Source organism: Pavona decussata, unplaced genomic scaffold, assembly GCF_977016875.1.
Source record: "Pavona decussata unplaced genomic scaffold, jaPavDecu1.1 SCAFFOLD_4, whole genome shotgun sequence".
NCBI classification, from domain to species: Eukaryota; Metazoa; Cnidaria; class Anthozoa; order Scleractinia; family Agariciidae; genus Pavona; species Pavona decussata.
Genome location: NW_028145428.1, coordinates 1,996,224 through 2,013,382, shown reverse-complemented (window position 1 = coordinate 2,013,382; position 17,159 = coordinate 1,996,224). Strand labels below are relative to the sequence as shown.

Genomic DNA, 17,159 nt, shown 5'->3' with positions numbered 1-17,159 from the left:
GAGCAGAACTTTACGTCAAATTTGCGGACCCGGATAATGGGGAGAGCGCTCCGAAAATTCGTTCGAAAACTAACACACCATTGCCTGCCTCACCATACGGCAAGAAGGACAATTATATCGTTTCTGTGCAACTAATTCTCAAAAAAGTTCGTATTTTGAGACACAGCCGAGGTCTTCGTTGAAAACGAGGTTGATTTCAAATCGGGTGCCATTTTTACCGCGGATAAGCTGTGTTATTGGAATGCTGTAACAAACACACGGTCAAACCGAGTCGTGAAGTGTTACACTTACAGGGGGATTCGAATTGAAATCTCAGGGTCGCAACAAAACACATAAAAATGGAAAACATGGAACACAAAAAGACAGACAGACGCAGATAACACCGACTACGTAGGGCTGTTCACAAGCCGCAATGCTTTCGTAAGTAAGCAAAGCGTAATATAAGAGATTGTATGGATTTGATGTTCGATAAAAAAATAAAATCTAAATAAATAAATATATATTCCTTTGAAAACGTACAATAACAGGAAATTTGAATGGGATTTGAAAACGAATGCGGGGGAATATTCACCAATATTTACTTCGCCTTCGGCGAATAATTGTTTTAGTATAATTATCCAGGTGATTATCAGAGAAAAGCCGAAGAAGCGACCCGAATAGTATAAATGTTTATTTTATTTTATTTGTTTTATTTGCAGGTTGTCACGCGTCAATGAACAGAGACGCGTGGTCTGGCGCTGGTCACATGGTCAATAAACTGCACATGCTAGAAAGAAATGAAAATGCTTCCAATCTCGTACCCAGAGTCCTCTGGCTTTTTGGTGAGCGGGTGGACGCCAGTAGAGACTCTGGGATAATGGAATTTCTTATCCCGGAAAACGTGGGATTCCGGTTTTAGTGCGCATGCTTGAGATTAAAACGGAAGTCAAATACTGCAAATACTTGTCAAATACCCCCAAAATAAACTCAAAATGGCAGCTGGGTTATTGTTATCGGGCCCGAAGGTTTTATCGGGTCTTGAAAGTGTTCGAGAAAGCCAAAGTCGATTCTTACACGCGATCAAAGGAACTGGACTTTTTCCCGTAAGAGCGGATCAAAGCAACTGGATTTTTTTTCCTGTAAGAACGAACAAAAAGTGGACTTGATTCGACATTGCTACAACAGACAAGTAACATATTTCTTTATTACTGTTTATACGGAATACATAAGGAACGATCACTTCTCCTCTCATAGAACTGAGCAGCCGACTGTGTATTGAATTTGTTCAAATTACCTCCCCCTTTCCCTTTATAGTTTATGTCCAAATGGGATTTGTTTAAGTTATGTCTTATTAGTAATTGCCTCATTGAACACAGACCATAAGTTACCATTTGACGATTTAAATCACCTCTTAATATTTACTGTTGTAAAGTTTTTTCTCAAAAATATTTTATTTTAATAGACTGAATTGTGTGCACGCTTTTCTTAAAGTGTATGTAAGAATGTCATATTTTGTTCAAATGCAAGCCAGCTAGTCCAAATTCAACATCAGCATGAATTCTAGAGCAGCTTTGAAGTTTTTCTTTCTCAATCGAATAGACATTCCTTTTGCCTATCTCTTGGCGAAACTGATAGAGTGCTCACATCTTGCATGCTTTTAGTGCTGTAGAGTTGCTTCCAGATATACTATATATCTAGAAATAAAATGAAGTAGTATAGCAATGCATGTTTGGTTTATTCAATTGAAATCCCAATAGTGACTAGTGTAATAAATTATTATTATTATTATTATTATTATTATTATTATTATTATTATTATTATTATTATTATTATTATTATTATTATTATTATTATTATTATTATTATTCTAGTACCAAACTTTTTCCCGGCACAGAGATTGGATAATTGTGACAACAGGCTATGAAAATAAGTTAGGGACAGTGTTGAGGTTTGTTAACTATTCTACCTAACCACAGAGTATTTATATGAGGACTGTATGGTGAGTGATAATCACCTCTCATCAGTAAATTGGTTATAATGTGATTGTTGAGATACTGTTGATATCCCGACAATGATATTTCATTTAGACAGTTAATTTCCATACCGTGGATATAATCTCCTAAGTCTGTTCTTGTACATTTAATCAAGGTATAATTAGAACTATCTTATGTGAGTTCTCTTATAATTTGGGTGTGTAGGAAGCACAGGGAAGAGGTCAATAGATTGGGGAAATTGTGTTTATATTATTAATTGACATAAATTTGGTGGAGCCCGACTTCATCTGGTTGTGGAGTGTACACTTTAGCCAAGAGCTGACTCAGATAGCTCAGGTACTGACACACATTACCTGATTTATTCTAATTGAAGGGCACAACTTGTAAATTGATAATTTCTGAAGGATTTGCCATTTCTTTTGAGTGCTGGATGGTGATGTGATTTGGTATCACAACAGGTACACTTGCAATAGAATGAAATCGAGCAAATCAGGGGTCTTCTCCTGCATCTCCTCAATAATAGCATCCCAACTGAACCCTTCAAGGGAAGACTTGGCGTTCTTCCTTATGAAATGTCACAAGGAAGACTGTTCCAAAGGGTGGCGCCACTATAGCTAAAGCTATTCTTATAGCAGTTTGTGCGGGGCAATGCAACATTGAGCTTATTTTTTAGAGTCTCTTAGGTTATACGCAGTTTCTCGCCTTTCAAATTTAGAACGTAAATAGTCTGGAGCTAAACCGTGCAGAGACTTATAAACCATTGTCGCTCTTTGTATTTGCTGCTGGGAAGCTAGATGTTTCCATCCTAGGTGCTCAAACAAGTGACCAGCATCAGCGTCATAATTTGAATAAGTCAATACACGGGCTGCCCCAATAACACAGAAGGTCACAGCACTGTTCATCTATTTTTTTTTTTTTAACAACTGGTACTTGAGGCACAATTTCACACTTTGAATTGCAATAGCATAATTGCTTTGGAAATCTCAACAGGAATATTTGTCTACCATTTGAACCCACAGTTTCCTTGTCTCAGCCTTCTTCAATGGAGTATTGGCATGTTTTGTCAGATGAAGGGAAAAAATATCAATTTAATTCAGTATCATCATTTTTGGTTACATACAGTGTTAATGTACAGCACATTACAGTGCGACGCGCCCTACCGTGGCCACCCGACAAACTTTTTTTACAAGTTAGGTTATCCTGATAGGCTAACTTGTAAAAAAGTTTGTTGGGTGGCCACGGTAAGGCGCGTCACACTGTAACAGAGTACAATTATTAAGCTATTGTTACCTTTAAATTTTTGTCATCTTAATTTTAAACTCGGTGTACATTATATGTTTGGTTATATAAAAACTCCAACCATTCAGTCACTCTAGAAACAACTTTGATCCAATTAAGGTTAAGGGTTAATGGTATCCGAGGTTGTAAAGAAAATAAACATGCGCCTGTATTTTTTGCGTCAGCTTAAGCGTGCACAAGTCTAGTCGGAGGAACTTTTGCTCTTCTATTTGACTTGTATTAGGCCTGTCACTGAATACGCATACCCTGTTTATCATCATAGCCTCCCGCAATACCTTTCAGTAGATCTTGAGAGATGTCAAAGGCGAGCTTTGCGTATTATCTATCCAGTTTGTTCGTACAATGAGGCGCTTCTTTTGACCGGTCTAGTTCCCTTACACAACCGCCGCGAGTTCTTATGTGATAAGCTTTTTAATTCCATCCTGTCTAATCCCTCGCACAAGCTGTATAGCTTATTGCCTCCCAAGAATGAGTGCGAAGTCAATTTAAGGAGTCAGCACTCTTTTACTATACGGCGCCTCCACACCATCCGTACTCGAAATAGTTTTATCTATCACTATGTCCATACAGCAATGATGTAACATTGTTTTCTCTTAATTATATATTTTTGTCCTTTTATATTAGCTTTTTTTAGCCATGTATTTTATTGTATTATATATTTTATTGTAAATCAAACGAAATTTAGCCTGGGGCTGCAAGGTTTTTGATAAATAAACTATCTATCTATAATGACTTTTGTGTTTTAAGATTGAGAAGGCTTAATATTCATAAGCCCCATGGTTTCTTTTAAGCCTCCCCTCCACTTAAATATTTTTTGTTTTTTGTTTTTTCTTTTATCTGTTTGTCTGTGTAGGTGTGGGAAATAAATAAATGTAAAGATTTTAAAAGTACCTCTGCATTTCGAAGTCCAGCTTTCTTCAGTATTATCTACACCTGTTTTTTGACTGGTCAAGTTAGGTGGCTCTTCACTGTCACAGGGTGTTGACTTTCTTGCAGAGAAGATGGTTGTAAGCAACAAACAACAAGTCTTTATTCTCAACTGCCACTCTACTGTAAAAGTAAACTTCAAGATCATTACTACTTGTTTGCTATATCTTTTTACCAAATTTGCTTAAATTTGTTAAGTGCAAATTTGGAGCAAATCCATTTTTTCGTTTGCTTTGGTTTTGCTTTACTGTGCTCTGTGTTTGTGTTTCAAAAACTCACCCATCCTTCCTCAACCAATAAGAAGCAAAACTGACCCAAAAGTGAACCAATCACAACCAATCGTGACCTACTGACTCGTAATCGCATCCTACCTTACCGGTAGATCCATGTATTTCATTCGAGTTCTGATTGGCTCATTACGCTGTTTAAAACTGTTGTGATTGGCCAGAGTAATTACTTTGGTTTTGGTTTTATGAAACTTAATTAAACACTGCTCTAGCTGTATATTGTAAAGCTGCTGTTACAAAGCAACAAGTAAAGACTATTCAGTGCACGTGTCCGATCCTTTTAAGAAGTACGTGAACCATTTATTTTTGTCAAGGTGATAGGGTTATGGAAGCCTATAACTCCATTTGCAGCCCGTCCAAGAATCAAATTCATGATGCAGGACGCTAAGCTGACTTAGCGTGGCCACTGGTTGTATGGCGATACTTATTAAAGATATTTTCCCGCCTGCGAATTACATAATGGAATTACATAAAGATGTATTTATATTTGCATTTTCTAAAACACCCGTATTCAGAAGACCAACTGGGAATTATGTATGCTTTCTTGATTCTTGAAAAAGGTTCTTCGTTCTTCGTGAACTAATTCCGTCAGATGGCACATTTAATTTATAAACCTTATTCTAAAATGGCTCCATTTTAATATTTTTTGCTTGCATTCAAATTAGCCCTTCTTGCTTCGTTCAAGGCAAAAATTTTTTTTGATTTTTGAAGTAAGAAGGGCTAATTTGAATATGAAGAAAAGAATATTAAAATGGTAGCCGTTTTGGAATAAGGTCTATGACTTACAGAACTTATCAGAATTAGACCTTCTAGAGGAGAGGAAGAGTGAAGGAATAATTGTGAGAGCTAGAGCGAGATGCTTGAACAAAGAAAGTAAAGTAACAGATACTTTCTAAGCTCCGCAAAAACGTTAGAAAATTGAATCTAAGTATAGGGTTAGGCCACTCTCTACCTTTGTCCATAACGTTAGCTTTGCGCATTGCATGATGGGACTATTTGCTTGCACTGAATAAAGACGTTGTTGTTGTTAAAGGCGAAGTATCACGCAAATTTACTGTCATTTTTTGTCTGTCAGCAGAAAATACGAACTAGTTTGTTAGAGTAGGTCGGTATGGACTGAAACTTGAAAAATGTTAGGCTGTTTTTCATGTTTTTTGCATTTTTGTTTTCAAAATTCTCTAGAACAGATCACGAGTTGTTCCTTTCAAGAATTGAGTTGATTTCTTTCCTCTCGTCATTCTAGAATTATTTAGCAGCTGATTGAACAAAACGGATATTAAAACTCCATGATACTTTCCCTTTAACAGTGGTTAATTTGAATTGTACATTTTAGTGGGGTTATCGCGTGTGATCTATGTAAAACATTTGAAAGTGTTAGAAATTTCTATAAAAACTTGTACACTTTGTACACTTTTAAATGCCGCATTTACTATAGGTTTTGCACGGGGTAGCAAATGGTATGCAAATGCGGCATTTACCACCAATGCCAGTAGTTTGCTATATCTTTTTACCAAATTTGCTTAAATTTACTAAGAGCAAATTTGCATGTACCAAATCCATTTTTTCATGCGCAAATTGTAAGTTGTTCATGAGCTCCGTTTCTTGTTATTGTAGCATGAATAACCGCGTTGAGGCTGGTTGAGAAAAGATAACATCGGCCTAAGGGAGGTGACGTCATCGGGTTATTCTTCGGAGCAGCCACGATCCAAGATCCGATTATACCGGAAATTGACCTGCATTCACTCTCTTTTAGAAGTAATGGCGGACGACGTCGGTGAAATAAAGACTTCGAACGTTTCTTAGGATTCGTTATGGTAGAATACAGAGTTCTTTCTACTTTCGTTTCTCAGCGTCTGAACACTGATCTCAAGGATTTCTCGCTCGAATTGTGGGAGAAACGTGGAACTATGAAAACAGTCAAGATTTGCTCAGGTAACATCGACCTACGGGAGGCTAACATCGACCTACGGGAGGCTAACATCGACCTACGGGAGGATAACATCGGCCTAAGGGAGGCTAACATCGACCTACGGGAGGGTTACATCGACCTAAGGGAGGTACGTTTTAGAGCACCACGTTTGTATCGTATGTGTTATACTGGCACAATCGTACACATGGAAAGCTTATTTGCAAGCATTAAAACTTACAATCTTGCAGGGGCTTTTCTAATCGTTGACCTGAGTGTCATTTCATTTATTACCAACTCATAACATCCACCTACAGGAGGTTAACATCTACCTAAGGGAGGTAGAGTAGCCTACAGTGTACATTTTATAGTTTATGTTTTATAATAGTTAATTCATACGCATATAAGCTTACACTCTAGCAGGGAAACTTGGGATCATAAGGAGCTTTTCTATCATTGACTTGAATTTCATAATTTTCATTTTTACCAGCTCATAACATCCACCTACAGGAGGTAAACATCTACCTAAGGGAGGTTATGGAATTATAATAAGGAAGGATGGACTTGAAGAAAGCTTACGCATCTTGAGGGCTTTTGCACTTCGTGTACATGCCGTTTTAGAATAAATTTATTTGATAAAGAATTATTATTTATATTATTTTCAATATTATTATTATTATTATTATTATTATTATTATTATTATTTGAAAAGCCTTTTAATCTCACTAGAATGAGATTAATATGAGAGTTTTCTGATTTTTTTATTTACACTCATAACATGGAATATAATATGTTATTATCAATATTATTTTTTAGCAACACACTGACCTACGCTGGGCCATTTATATTCATCTAATGAAACACTTTTACAGCCATAAAGATTTGCTGTGAGAGGTGTTATGGGTTTAAATAGAAAAAACTGCAGGTGCATTAAAATAGCATAATAGCTTGTTATGATGATTAAAGGCAATTGTTTTCTTCTTGTTGTTGTTGTCATTTTTTCTTGGTTGACCCCATCAACCTGTAATTTCCACATTAAATTTTGCCAGAAGTGACTGTTTATGACTGTTGAAATGATAGATCATTTTTAAAAATATAACCCTTAATATGTCAGAATTTATTTTAATTTAATTTGTGATCAGTTACAAGAGGTTTGACTGTTTGACTGCTGACTACAGTACATTAATATTGGTTTTATTTTATTTCTTTTCAGAATGCAATACTTAAACTGTGCAGACTGCTGAAGAAAGTGCTACTTGAAAGACACCTATGACTCATTAATTCCTCAAAAGATATTGTGTACAACAGATGTTGTTGAACTGTTATTGTCAAGCTTGACCTCTCGTCATGTGGCAAAATTATGTAAAATTTGATATTCAAGTTTGTAGGGTTAATTGACGGAGGATCTCCCATATAATGATGGATTGGATGCAAATGGTCATAATGTTGTTCCTCTCTGGCAGGAAATTGTGTAGATTGGTATATATGTACCACTTAGAGTGCAAAGATACAAAATGACCAACATTTTTTAGTAATGTTTAATTGGAAGAAAGATTCTTAGTCCTTACTACAACTTAAGGACGGTGCCTACTATTGTTACTGCGCGTACGTTCTGCGCATCTGGAGATACTCGGGTTTCCTATGGGTGGTGCCTACTATTACAGGGATATTTTTGCGCACTTTAAAAGTATGTGGAGAAAGCAGAACTTAGCAAGTGATTTTGGTATCCAAAATTGGGGGGAAACCATGTATTTTTCAGAGATAATAAAGCTTCCATTTGGAAAAAAGTGCCATGCATTGCTTTGTATTTTGCTTCTTTTTAGAATAATTGTTGCTTAGTTATCTCTAAAAAATGTGTGGTTACCCCCAATTTCCATTTTGGATTTCAATACCCGCTACCAAGATCTGTTTTTCCCGCATAGTGATAAACCGTGCAAAAATACTTCGCTATTAGTAGGCAACGTCCTTAAGCAGTTGTGAAAGGAAATCCCAAAAAAATAACTGAGGGTCTTTCTTCTACTCAATCTTTCACCTGATAGTGAAATGTATCTTTCAAATATCCATATTTAATTACATTTATGGTTGCTAACCTTTATGGCTATTGAGTCAAAAAGATATGACATAAAGAGCTATTATTTTGTAAGTCAACAAATCTGTACCTCAAGTAACGGTCAAAATGAAATTGAGCCATGCCATGAGCCTTTGAGTGTGCTTTTCAAAAGATCCAAATGATCACCCCTAAACGTTTTCATTTTCATGTTTTAAGCTCAGGACGTGTCATTTGTTATCAAGTAAGCTGAATGCTTCTAAATACGGGTGGAACTTTGTCATGAGTTGGAGAACAAGTCAAATTTGAACAAAAAATAAATACCTTCCCCCCCACATGGCATTTGACCATGTACCATGCCTGGGAAGAAGGGAATTGAATTTGGCTGGGGTAGAGAAATTGAACAGAATTTACACTGTATCTTTGGCATGGGAGAATTTGGACGTTTCTCTTTTTTTTTCTTCTGTTTGAAAACAATAATTATTGAACAACTGAGACAATATAATATATAAAATTATTATGCTCTTTATTCATAATAATAGTACAAGAGAGTGCATGGCAATAAGAAATAAATCGATATTGAGATGCCAAAGCCGGGGGCTTATAGGGCATCCACAATTCATACAGGAGATTGGTCAAAATGGTGCACTTACTTTACAGTTTACAAATAAATAAATAAATAAATAAATAGATAAATATTAATGTTAATAATAGTGGTAATAATAATAATAATAATAATAATAATAATAATAATAATAATAATTATAGCAATAATAATAATAATAATAATAATAATAATAATAATAATAATAACTTAAGTGAGAAAATTAAATAAATAACAAATAAAATGTTAAATTAAGCTAAGCCCTGTATACAAGAGCTCAAAAGGACATGAATTCACAATTTGATTGGAAGTAATCTCTAAGTTTTTGTCTACAATTCGAGATAGTAAGCGAATTACCTAAATCAAGAGGGTTGTCATTCCTAATTTGAGGGCCTTGTGCACGAAGTGCAAAAGCCCCTTAAGATTCATAAGCTTTCTTCAAGTCAATTCTTCCCTATTATAATACATAATTGCATGGTGCTATAAACATCATAACCTCCCTCAGGTAGATGTTTACCTCCTGTATACGTAGGTGGAATTGTTATCACTTGGTAAAAATAATTTTAAATTCAAGTCAATGATAAAAAAGCTCCTAATGATTCCAAGTTTCCCTGCTGAAGAGTAAGCTTCTTTGCGTATGAATTGAGTACACAATGTCTTTTGTGGAATTAATGAGTCATGAGTGTCTTTGAAGTAGCTGTTTCGTCAGCGGTCTGTGCAGTTTAAGTATTGCATTCTGAAAAGAAATAAAATAAAACCAATATTGTTAATGTACTGTAGTAAGCAATCAGAGAGTAATGTACAATTGTCTTTTAAGGTTTCTTAATAATCATAACATTCTCTCTGACAATCAGTATGGTTTTCGCAAGCATTACTCCACTGCTAGCGCTTATGCTCTTGCTTGTTTATATGACAAAATCTCTTCCGTCATTGACAATAAGGAATTCACAGTTGGTATTTTTATAGACTTGTCCAAGGCCTTTGACACCGTTGATCATAACATTTTGATTTCAAAATTAGAGCATTATGGTGTTTGTGGCACTTCACTTAGAGGGTTCGAAAGCTATCTAAGCAATAGACAACAATATGTGGAATTTAATGGTGTCAGTTCGGAGTCTTGCGAAATTAAGTGCGGGGTGCCTCAGGGTTCTATACTAGGTCCCCTACTCTTTCTACTCAATATAAATGATCTGTGTAGTGTGTCAAAGGTCGTGGATTTTATTCTTTTTGCAAATGATACAAACATATTTTTCTCCCACAAAGATTTTAACTTGCTTCCTGGAATCTTGAATTCTGAAATGCTTAACAATGGTGTCGAGAAAACAAGCTGTCCATTAACTTTAAAAAAATCAAATTTTATGGTTTTTAGAACACCCCAAAGGAGGAAAACACTTGATATATCTATTCAAATTGACAACAATGCAATTGAACGTGTGAAAGAGACAGTATTTTTAGGTGTTTTCCTCGATGAGCATTTGTCATGGAAGCCTCGCATTCTTAGTGTTTCTAGAAAAATATCAAAATCAATAGGTATTATTTATAAGTCTAGTTTTTGCCTTCCCAAAAGCTCCTTACGCTCCTTGTACTATAGTCTAGTTTACCCTTACTTAATTTATTGTGTTTCTGTCTGAGGATCGACATATCAGTCCAATTTAAATCGGATTATTGTTCTGCAAAAGAAGATAATCAGAATAGTCAGAATAATATCTAAAGATTCTTTTGATGCTCATACTGGTGTTCTTTTTAAAGAACAGGAGATTTTAAAATTCTCTGACATTTATTTATACCACATAGGTAAATTTATGTATCTTTTTAAAAGAAGCTTACTTCCAAATTATTTTCGTGATATGTTGACTCTTGCAAGCCAGACACATTCTTATAATACAAGAAATTCCAACCTTTTCTATATACCTTATTGTCGAACTAATCTTCGAAAATTCTCAATTCGGTTTCAAGGTCCTACGTTTTTCAACTCGCTTAGTCGTGAAATTCAAAATAGTGAAAGTATCAGTTTGTTAGGCAAAAAACTTAGAAAATTCCTTCTTTCTTAGTTAAATTGACTCTTTGTTGAGCTACACACCTTTTCCTTTTTTTCTTTTTTTAAAAAAAATAAATTGGAATTTTCATTCAGTACCATTAACTGCTATGGTTTATCCTATAGTTCCAGGAAGCCTATAGTTAATAAGCCCCACGCTTCTATATAGGCTTCCTAGCCTTTAACACATTAACTCTTGTAAATAGTTTAGTAGGAATATTGTGTATCATATTTAATGTATTTATGTTGTATTTTTTGTTTAATGGCAAATACAAATGAAGCAGTCAAACAGTCAAACCTCTTGTAAGTCAGATCACAAATTAAATTAAAATAAATTCTGACATATTTAACAATTATTCCACGAGCGCGCGTTGGATATGAGATGATAGATAGCCAACGAGGCGCGTAGCGCCGAGTTGGCTATAATCATCTCATATCCAACAAGCGCAAGTGGAATAATTGTTTTATTAAAAACAACCGAGAAATATTGCTAGATCTTACTGATTTTGCTATGCAAGAACGACCAGAAGACAATTTAATGGTCGCCATTTCTCGGCTATGGTATAATTGCTCATATACCATGGCCGATAAGCCAATCAAATCCCTCGAATTGCATTATACAATGATGCAGTTTTTAATAATAAGGGTTATATTTTTAAAAATGATCTATCATTTTAACAGTCATAAATAGTCACTTCTAGCAAAATTTAATGTGGAAATTACAGGTTGATGGGGTCAACCAAGAAAAAATGACAACAACAACAAGAGAACAATTCCCTTTAATCATCATAACAGCTATTATGCTATTTTCACAGCAAATCTTTATGGCTGTAAAAGTGTTTCATTAGATGAATATAAATGGACCAGCGTAGGTCTGTGTTGCCTACAAACTAATATTGATAATAATATATTATATTCCATGTTATGAGTGTAAATAAAAAAATGAGAAAACTCTCATTAATCTCATTCTAGTGAGATTAAAAGGCTTTTCAAATAATAATAATAATAATAATAATAATAATAATAATAATAATAATAATGATAATATTAATAATAATTTAATAATAATAATAATAATCTTTATTATGATATTCCACACAAATTGCTATTTACAAGTTAAAAGTATATAAAACGAGCTATTAAAAACCAATTTACAATTCATTTCGATTAAAAAAATATTTTCAAGCAAAATTTCAATAACGATTTTTTTTTTAAATTTTCGATTGCGGAAAAAAAGAAACTGAGACTACTTTCAAGCATAATGTTTTTATAAAGAAAAAGAAAAAGAAAACAAATGTCATGAAGTTTTTAAAAAAATGGATTTCGGCATTTTAAAATCAGTTCCACTTGATAAAAAGAAAAGGAAAAAACATAAGCAAAATATGCATCTCTCAAATAGCCCCTTCTGCAGTTTCAATGTCAATGTTTCCGTTCTTGATGTTCTTGAATTCTTCGTAATGTCCTAGAACCTCTAAGACACACAAGTGCAGATCTTAACAGTGCGAATGAAATTCGGCTTCTGATCCATGACATGGTTTTGGAATATTGCTCCCCTTTCTTGATGATGATAATAATAATAATAATAATAATAATAATAATAATAATAATAATAATAATAATAATAATAATAATAATAATGCTTTATAGATAAATTTATTCTAAAACGGCATGTACACGAAGTGCAAAAGCCCCTTAAGATTCGTAAGCTTTCTTCAAGTCCATCCTTCCTTATTATAATACCATAACCTCCCTTAGGTAGATGTTTACCTCCTGTAGGTGGATGTTATGAGTTGGTAAAAATGAAAATTATGAAATTCAAGTCAATGATAGAAAAGCTCCTTATGATCCCAAGTTTCCCTGCTAGAGTGTAAGCTTATATGCGTATGAATTAACTATTATAAAACATAAACTATAAAATGTACACTGTAGGCTACTCTACCTCCCTTAGGTAGATGTTAACCTCCTGTAGGTGGATGTTATGAGCTGGTAGTAAATGAAATGACACTCAGGTCAACGATTAGATTGTAAGTTTTAATGCTTGCAAATAAGCTTTCCATGTGTACGATTGTGCCAGTATAACACATACGATACAAACGTGGTGCTCTAAAACGTACCTCCCTTAGGTCGATGTTACCCTCCCGTAGGTCGATGTTAGCCTCCCGTAGGCCGATGTTATCCTCCCGTAGGTCGATGTTAGCCTCCCGTAGGTCGATGTTACCTGAGCAAATCTTGACTGTTTTCATAGTTCCACGTTTCTCCCACAAATCGAGCGTAAAATCCTTGAGATCGGTGTTCAGACGCCGAGAAACGAAAGTAGAAAGAACTCTGTATTCTACCATAACGAATCCTAAGAAACGTTCGAAGTCTTTATTTCACCGACGTCGTCCGCCATTACTACTAAAAGAGAGTGAATGCAGGTCAATTTCCGGTATAATCGGATCTCGAATCGTGGCTGCTCCGAAAAATAACCCGATGACGTCACCTCCCTTAGGCCGATGTTATCTTTTCTCAACCGTTGAGGCTGGTGCCCGAGTCATCCAAAATCAAGATGGCGCCTAGTCTACTGACGCGGCGAAAAGAGAGACTTGCTTCGTTTACCTTGATTTTTCTACGGAGGATAAAGAGGCGTCGCAAGAGCAGCACAAGAACAACATGGGTTAAAAGCTGGAAAACCAGAAGAGATGAACAGGGTGTATACAGCTGTTTCGACAAAGGTTGTAGAAAAAAAGCGTAAAAGCGTACGCGACAATGCCGAAAGGTAGTCTGGGAAATACCAATAAATTTCAATAAAAGCTCAGAAGCCACAATGCCTCGACCGTACAGCGAAGACTTGAGATGGCTGGCAATATGGCTTCTGAGCTTTTATTGAAAATTATTGGGTATTTCCCAGTCTACCTTTCGGCATTGTCGCGTACGCTTTGACGCTTTTTTAGACAACCTTTGTCGAAACAGCTGTATAACAACCTAATTCGAGAGCTTAAGAACGAAGATCCGACTGGGCTTCAGTGGTACTTTCGATTACCTAAAGAAAATGTTCAAAAAATACTTGGTTATTGTCCCACCGCATAACTAAGGAAAACACAAAAATGCGGTCTCCAATCTCCGCCATGTTGGAAAAGACGCTTGTTCACGTGACACTTTATGACGTTTCCTAATTGGTTGAGGCGCACGCGAGCCCCGACAAATTGTCTTGGTCCAGCGCACACTAGCCGACAAGACGTTTTTAGATCTAGCACTGTCAAATATCGCCCGACAAGCCCTGATATTGTCGCAGACTTGTCTAAATTCACCGCGCACTAGCCGACAAGTGGAGATTTTTCGTCGGCTAGTGTCCGGCGGGCTTAACGTTTCATTTTACAGTTGAGATATGCGAGCAAGAAAATCTACCGTTTGCATAAGCTTAAATTAAAATAGCAATCACGCAAGTAATGTCAGTGAAATAAATAAATAGTGAAATAGCTTGCATATTTTCACGAGAGCTGAACTCGCGGAAAACTCGCTTGCAATATTCAGTTTACATCGCTTAGTAATCATCGGAAATTTCAAAAAATAAAGTATTCAAATTCAAATCAAATTATGAAAGTTAAAAAAATTTTCAAAGTTCAAGATGTATGCAATCAAATTATGCACGTGAAGGCGAAATGTGGAAACACGACCGGATGTGCTAAGTTGGAACCGATCTCGTGAATAGAAATGTTTCTTGCGCATCGCCATTCTTTATTTCTCTGAATAGTACACGTACTCCTCCTTACCTTTATTTTCGTGCAAGAATCATGATTTTTCGACAATCCTAGCCAGAGATATGGTTTTTTAAAGATTCATTTACAATGAATGCTTCACGCGCGACTATATAATCTAGTGAGTCTTCGGCAAAAAATATTCCATTAGTGCGTCAAATGAACTTTACAAGCATAGTTTTCTTATTTTTAGACGAATAATACGTAGAGAGATATGATTTTTCAAAGATTCGGTTACAATTTGACGACATAAGCATATTTTTTCATGAGAGCGCTATCTATGCAGTCTTTAACACGTTCCACAAGCTCGTCGCGTTTACCGCATAATTTCAATCCTCTGCACTTTAACCACCGTTTCAGCTGCTCCACAGTATATTAAGGCGGTTCTCTTTCAAATACAGAACCAGGAACGTCATCATCGTCTGTTAGAACCGTCAAAGATCGAAGCAAACTGACCGCCATTCGTATATAAAACTGCACTTGTTAGTCACACAGATTTTGAAATTTCTGAAATTTCATGACGTCATAAGTTGAAAGCGCTCAGTTGAAAAACCGCTCTACTTATGAAGTGAAATTTAGTTATTGAGTAATTAAGAGAGTTAAGTTATTTTAGGTGTATGACTTAAGAACTTTTTATCGTGATGTTAATCTTATGATTCAAGGTCTAGGTTATCCTTCACGAATGTTTAGTAGTTTATAAGTGTTTTCATCTCAGAGAGTTGATTGATTATTTTGGTATTTTAACAACAGCTAATAAAAGTGCTTAGAGAAAGTTCTGAGTTACTTTAATTAAAAGTTTCATTTTCTTTGATAAAGGCAAGCGAGTTTGATGCGAGGTCCGCTCTTGTGAAAATATGCTTATGTCTTCAACTTGTAACCGAATCTTTCAAATATCATATCTCTCTACCGACTAATCGTATGAAAATGAGAAAACTATGTTTATAAAGCTTAATTAAGGGACTAGTCAAAAAGTATGTAAAGGTTGGGGTGGGCCGGAGCATTTGGAAATGTGGTGGATAAAAAACACATGGCCCACCCCCTCCTTTTTGAGTGTTTATCAATTGGAGAAAAGAAAGAAAGAAAGATATGTGATAGTGGTCGCACTACACCGTTAATTCTCGATTAAGGCATGCTTAGGCTTGAGCTAAATTTCTTGTATGACCCCAAAATAAATTCATTCGGCAGACGGCGATATAATTGACACCAAAAGGAGCAGACTTCAAAGATTTCAAGCTCAGCCGATCGCCCCCGCCTTTCGGCGCACTTGGCTTTGACATGACACACGCTTAAAAAATTTCTTGTCTGATCAGTGGTTTGCTCAAGCGTGATTCAAAATAGCTCTTAGTCAAAGCGAGATTAAGTAGACTTAACCACCGGCGACGTTTTAGTTCTCTAGGGCACCCACAGCCAGCGAGTGAGCCACGAGAATTAATTCATCTTGTGTCGAATGTCTAGTTAACATCTCATGAGCAATCTTCGGCTTCTGGATGATCGGCGAACATTTGGATGGTTGAATCGCCCTCTTTATCTCAAATGTAATTTTTGACGATTGAGTGACATGGGAACGAATTAGTCAGAAATTAATATTCTATATTCTGACGGCATGATCTAGAGGGTCGTGCGCTCTCATGGGATACTTCGGAACTTCGGTCTTTGGTGGGAGATTCTTTTCATTCTACGTAGGTCAGTTGTCTTGTTTGCTATTTTTCGTAAGTTTTGTTTTAGATAGGTTTTCTAGTGTTATTTTGTCAGCATGTTTGTTTTTGCACCCTTTCCTCGCGATCCGGTGCCACTGCATTAGAAAGGGAATACGTTTCCACATATTTTTTGGCTACTTCTAGAGGGTGATTTTGTTGTTGTTGTTTTTTTCTTGGTGGTTTTTCGTTTCTGGCTGGCACAATTCTTAGCTTTTGAACCACTAAATGCATAGTTTGTTCTTGAAGTGGAATTTTGCGATGTTTTAGTTAATGTTGTTACATTAGGTTACATTCTTCAGATGGCCGGTTGACTCATCCTCAATAAACTATTCACATTGAATTTCTAGGCTGTTATTATTTACCTCTCCACCCAGCCCCCACGCAGCTATTATTGTATTGGCTTGGCAGCTATTTATAACAGGTGGCATGTTGGCGATGTCCTTACAGTCCCATCCAGGACCGTGATGGGTGTCGTTATAGTCTCCATAGCACTCGTAAACAAGAAAATGGTGCATCAAGCCTTCGTTCCCCTTTAGGAAATAGGGAATTTATATTTATATGGTCACAGAACTAGCAACGACGATAACATGTTTCAAGTTGAAGCCGAGATAATGTACTTCTTCCGTGGAAGTTTCACTTTCCGTGC

At 35.8% G+C, this 17,159-nt stretch overlaps 1 protein-coding gene and 1 long non-coding RNA gene across 3 annotated transcripts; one reads left to right on the top strand and one right to left on the bottom strand.

Moving 5' to 3' along the window:
• Positions 1-6,298: 6,298 nt before the first annotated feature.
• LOC146489722 (uncharacterized) lies at positions 6,299-8,969 on the top strand. 2 transcript variants are annotated; one of them, XR_014863591.1, is made up of 3 exons: positions 6,299-6,544; positions 7,607-8,369; positions 8,665-8,969. XR_014863591.1 is itself a non-coding variant. In XM_085104537.1 (2 exons), exons 1-2 carry the CDS (start codon positions 6,299-6,301, stop codon positions 7,664-7,666), a joined length of 306 nt encoding a protein of 101 aa, XP_084960663.1. In that variant the 3' UTR covers positions 7,667-8,655. The 2 variants fall into 2 exon arrangements, 1 of the variants encoding a protein (XP_084960663.1); XM_085104537.1 differs by lacking the exon at positions 8,665-8,969 and having other exon boundaries at positions 7,607-8,655.
• Positions 8,970-9,095: 126 nt separating this feature from the next.
• LOC146489721 (uncharacterized) lies at positions 9,096-13,418 on the bottom strand. The gene is made up of 2 exons (XR_014863588.1): positions 13,194-13,418; positions 9,096-9,780 (listed from the first exon to the last, which is right to left on the bottom strand). It is a non-coding gene; the product is annotated as an uncharacterized LOC146489721 (long non-coding RNA).
• Positions 13,419-17,159: the final 3,741 nt, after the last annotated feature.